The sequence below is a fragment of the Ictidomys tridecemlineatus genome, chromosome 2 (assembly GCF_052094955.1).
Source record: "Ictidomys tridecemlineatus isolate mIctTri1 chromosome 2, mIctTri1.hap1, whole genome shotgun sequence".
NCBI classification, from domain to species: domain Eukaryota; kingdom Metazoa; phylum Chordata; class Mammalia; order Rodentia; family Sciuridae; genus Ictidomys; species Ictidomys tridecemlineatus.
The window spans coordinates 6702204-6707351 of NC_135478.1; the positions used below are offsets into that span (position 1 = coordinate 6702204).

Below are 5148 nucleotides of genomic sequence, written 5' to 3' on the forward strand. Positions count from 1 at the left end.
ATGATGACCAATCAGTTACCAAGTTCCAAATTTCCCTTTGGTCTTGCACATGTTTTGGAGCTGGGTGTTGCTCTCCCTCTCTCCTTAAGCAGTTGGAGCCGGGAGAAGTGGAGTGATTCTCACACACTGAACACACTGAGTGTGTATTGCTCTTATGACTCAAATGCAAGCACTTTCTCTTCTATCTGAGTAAATACCCTATAAACCAGGTGAGATTTATCTTATAAGATTTCCTTAGGAGTCATTATGCAGAGAATATGTCATGGTCAGCAGTGTTTTGATGGCAAATATTAAGATGAAGATGTAGGTGAGAATCACAGTCTGTAGGACAAGATTCCTCCGTGTTTCTCCTTTACTAGCAAAACAATAATCCTTATTTTTTTCTCAAAACACTGTTTTTAATACTGAATTGATATTGGGGACAAGATGAAGCTTTTGGTAACAAATTGTAACCCACCTGGGATCCCACAGCTGCCCCAACCCTAGTCTTCGTGGGCAGCTCTGACACTCTAGGCAATCCCCTTCCATCCTAAAGATGCAAGGTGGCTGGTGAGCTTATTAAGAAATGACTGATGGAGAACTATGACCTTGTGGCTTTGTCTTGTGATGAAGAAGAGGAGCTGTACCTGTGAATAAAGTGAAGGACTGAGGGACTGTCTCAGCAACTGCTAAGGCAACTTAGGTAACTCCCATGTTCCCTCTCTGAACCCTAAAGATTGCTATATTTTGGTCTATTGGAGAAAGAGGACACTTAACCCAGTAAACTTGTGACACATTTGGCCATCTGGTAAGCAGCCCAGTATGCATGCCAAGACCGTTTTGAGTCTACACATCTGGTTCTCCTTCATGGGCATATGATAATATCGGGATAAACACAACTAGTATGTGCAACTATAATGCTCTTTAAAAGTCAAAGGGAGGGCTGGGGATGTGGCTCAAGCGGTAGCACGCTCACCTGGCATGCGTGTGACCCGAGTTCGATCCTCAGCACCACATACCAACAAAGATGTTGTGTCCGCCGAGAACTAAAAATAAATATTAAAAACTCTCTCTCTCTCTCTCTCTCTCTCTCTCTCTCTCTCTCTCTCATATCTCTCACTCTCTCTTTAAAAAAAATCAAAGGGAGATCAGTATGGCAGAGGAAAGGGACTCTGGGAGGAAGGATAGGAGGCTAAGGAGAAATACTAGGGGATGATACTGGCCAAATTATACCATTATATTGTGTGCATGTATGAATATGTAACAATGAATCTCACCATTATGTACAACTATAATACACTCATAATAATATGGAAAAACCCAAATCCAACTATTAAATATAACTATAATGATTATAATTTTTTAAATTTGTAACTAAATGTTGCTCTTAAAGAGTTAATTTGACATGGATTGTTCTTCAGAAATCACACCCCTGTCCCCTGCTGATATATTATATAGAAATACTTATTTGTGTTATATGGAGAGATGAACAACAATTTTGAAATGATTGTCATACCTTACTGGTTAAACAATGTACTTTCTTCAGGTAATGCTTTGTGTAGGATGAAGACTTTGAAGTAGAGGAATGATCTTCACAAATGGAATTAGCACCTCAATTTAATGTAAACATTTCTGGGGCAATAGGTATTCTGTTGGGCACTACTTAGATGAGATTTAGGTGCCATTTAGGTGATTTTTAATGGAAACCTTTATGGGAACATAAATTAACATTGACATAGAAACATCAACAGAAAATCACACCTGCTCATTTCGTGAAGTAGGCATGTTTGGGACACAGGTTTGCAGGAGAGTGGAATCAGGCAGAGATAGTAATGTTATGGGGGAAGAGATGCTTCTGCAGATGGGTCCAAGGGGTTCCCAGGGAAGAGGGAGAGCTCAGCTCCAGACCAGTAGGGTTCTTGGCATATTGATGGAGAAGAATCTTTAGCTGGACAGAGGCATGGACAGAGGTTTATTTTTAAAGGCAGGTACACATGCAAGGGAGAATGTGGTTTGTCTTGAGGCTGAGGGAAGCCCTGTTTGGGGCTGGGTGTTGAATGTTTATAGAAGGGCTGTATCAGGTCCTGGACAGGAGGTGGAGCCAGGGTGGAGCTGTACAATTTTGTACCACTTTTACCTGCACTTATTTATTTCCCCCATATTACAGGGGCCTGAGCCAAGGGCATGGGCCAAGGGCATGTTGCTCAAGATTTGTAGCTGTGCTTTATATATCTCAAAGGCTTGTGGATGTTTCCTTTAAGATTCAGTATTTCCCCTCTCTTTATCCTAAATCCCTAACTCATTAATAACTCAAATTTATCAAGTAATGATTGAAATCTCTCTATACAGTGTTAGTCCTGAGACAAGTGTTGTCAAATACCTATATTTTAATGTAGGTAGTGGGTATTATTGAAATATGAGAAGGTAATATTCATGGAGCTTTTTCTAAGTTCCAGGATGTTGTCAGGCAGTGGTTTCCAACTCTGGTTAAGAAAAAAACCACCTAGGATTTCACATGTAGATATCCTGGTTAAACTGGTGTTGGTCTGATTTTATAGTAAGTGCATAATCTAAAATATCCAAAGAAGATTATAACATTAACTGAGACAAAACCACTAGTTAGGTAATTGGAAAGAATTTTAAAACCCAAGTTAGGTAATTATTACCCCAAATTTAGACAAATTCAATCACAGCAAGAAGAGACAAAGAATGAACCCAAGTTACACTCACATAGCTTAAGTGAGAGAATTACAATCTGCACATCAGGAACGCTTGACCAGAGAGTCCAAAAAGGGGAAATAATGTGGTTACAAATAAAAGCTGAGCTTTGGACCTTTTTTTGGTGACAAAATCTTAAACTGCAAACTTGATGGACTGAGATCACAAAACCATAGACCCGTTTTAACAGGTCAACTGGAGGACAGAATAAAGGAAACAAAAACAGTGAAAAGCTCTTCTATATGCCAGCTATTCTGCTGATATTGTATGGATTCATACAAATAAACCAGTGTAAAATCAAATTATACAAAGTGTTTTTTATCGTTTATGTTTTTGATATCATCTCTTTCAGCCACATTTGTGATCAGGGTTACTATTGATTTTGTGCATTTAGCTCAATAATATTTATTGAAATTTGATATGTGCCAAAGAAAAGGAAATTTGCATTATATTACATGCCTTTAAAGAGCAAGCTTTAATCTTCAGAGGAGGGCAATGGGAAAATAAAAAATGATGAGTCACTTTGAAGATAAATGGCTCATAACCATGCTTTCAAACTAAGACTCATTACTCTCAACTTGTTAGAACAAAACAAAGTAAATTGAGCTGGTTCTTCATAAACTTTCTTGAACATTATTTTTTCTTAATAAAAAACATTACTTTTCCTGAATTCCCCGTTAAATGGTAGGCTATGATTTACTGTAATCATGAACCTCCTCTTTCTGCTCCTGAGCTTTTTACATTGATCAGTTAAATGTCTGAAATAGGGTGTGGAGACATGATGTGGATAGCAACAGTGAAAAAATGTGCAAGCCTGGGTGACACAGGACTGGGACCTATGTTGAGGGCGTGTGGATCTCCAGTGTGAGCAGCTTCCTAGTGAATACCTGAATCCAAATGCATGCAGAGCGAGAGGAGCCTGCTGATGGGTTTCTTTTTTTTTTCTTTCTTACACTCTTTGCTTTTCAAAAGGTGTCCAAGCAACACAAAAGCACAAAATTTAACTCACATATCAGAATTCTATCTAATGGAACTCTCACAGGATCCAGACCTGCAGCCCATCCTCTTTGGACTGTTCCTGTGCATGTACATGGTCACAGTGCTTGGGAACCTGCTCATTATCTTGGTGGTCAGCTCTGACCCCCACCTCCACACCCCCATGTACTTCTTCCTCTCCAACCTGTCCTTGGCTGACATTGGTTTCATCTCCACCACGGTCCCCAAGATGCTGGTGAACTTCCAAACTCGAAGCAGAGACATCTCCTATGTGAGCTGCCTGACACAGATGTCTATTTTTACCATTTTTGGATGTATGGATTATATGCTTCTGAGTGTGATGGCCTATGACCGGTTTGTAGCCATCTGTCACCCCCTACACTATTTGATCATGATGAATCCTCGTCTCTGTGGTTTCTTAACTTTGGTTTCATTTTTGTTCAGCCTTTTGGACTCCCAGATGCACAATTTCATGATCTTAAAAATTACCAACTTCAAGAGGATGGAAATTTCCAGTTTCTTTTGTGACCCTTCTCAACTTCTGAATCTCTCCTGTTCTGACACCTTCTCTAATAACATTGTCAAATATTTTCTGGGAGCATTTTATGGCCTTTTCCCCATCTCAGGGATTTTTTTCTCTTACTATAAAATTGTTTCCACCATTCTGAGGATTCCATCCTCAGGGGGGAAGTACAAAGCCTTCTCCACCTGTGGCTCTCACCTGGCAGTTGTTGGCTTATTTATAGGGACAGGCTTTGGAGTGTACCTTGGGTCAGCTGCATCACATTCTCCCAGGAAGATTGCAGTGGCCTCCGTGATGTACACTGTGGTCACCCCCATGCTGAACCCCTTCATCTACAGCCTGAGGAACAGGGACATTAAAGGTGCCCTGAGGAGGCTGCCCAGCAGGATGGCCTAAATCTCAGACCCTGTGTTGTCCATTTGCGATGTGTGTTGGAAAGTTCATTAAAACTAATTATCAAGATCAGTTAATCTGCCTCTTCAGGAACATTAATGGGTTTAATACCACATTAAGTGCAATGCCTCCAGCCAATGATGGGAAAGACTGTTTTGGAGTTCTTCATATTTGGAACAGAGGATCAATTTGAAATAATGAAAGATTTTTGAGATGGTGATGATGAATATTTCTAAAAAACATCTATGTAATCAATGATGCTTATCATAATACTTGAGAATGGTTAAAAGAAAAAAATTAACTTAATTTACTGAAACTACAGTAATATAAAGCTAAATTTTTTTAGGAAATAAAAAATTCATAGTAGAGAAGAGCCTCTTCCTTAGTAGAGATAAACTGATAAACATTGGTAGATGCTCATTTTCTTCTCCTCTTCTCCATCATTAATATTAGGAAGCTCTTAAGAGTTGCTGATATGCTTCAGCTACTTGGTACACTAGGAGCCTTATGCACTGAGCCACCAACGTCACCCAGTAGTG

General features: G+C 39.6%; 1 protein-coding gene across 1 annotated transcript; it reads left to right on the forward strand.

Moving 5' to 3' along the window:
• Positions 1 to 3709: 3709 nt before the first annotated feature.
• LOC106145475 (olfactory receptor 7E24) lies at positions 3710 to 4612 on the forward strand. Its single transcript, XM_013366057.2, has one exon. It carries the CDS (start codon positions 3725 to 3727, stop codon positions 4610 to 4612), a length of 888 nt encoding a protein of 295 aa, XP_013221511.2. The 5' UTR covers positions 3710 to 3724.
• The last annotated feature ends 536 nt before the right edge of the window (positions 4613 to 5148 follow it).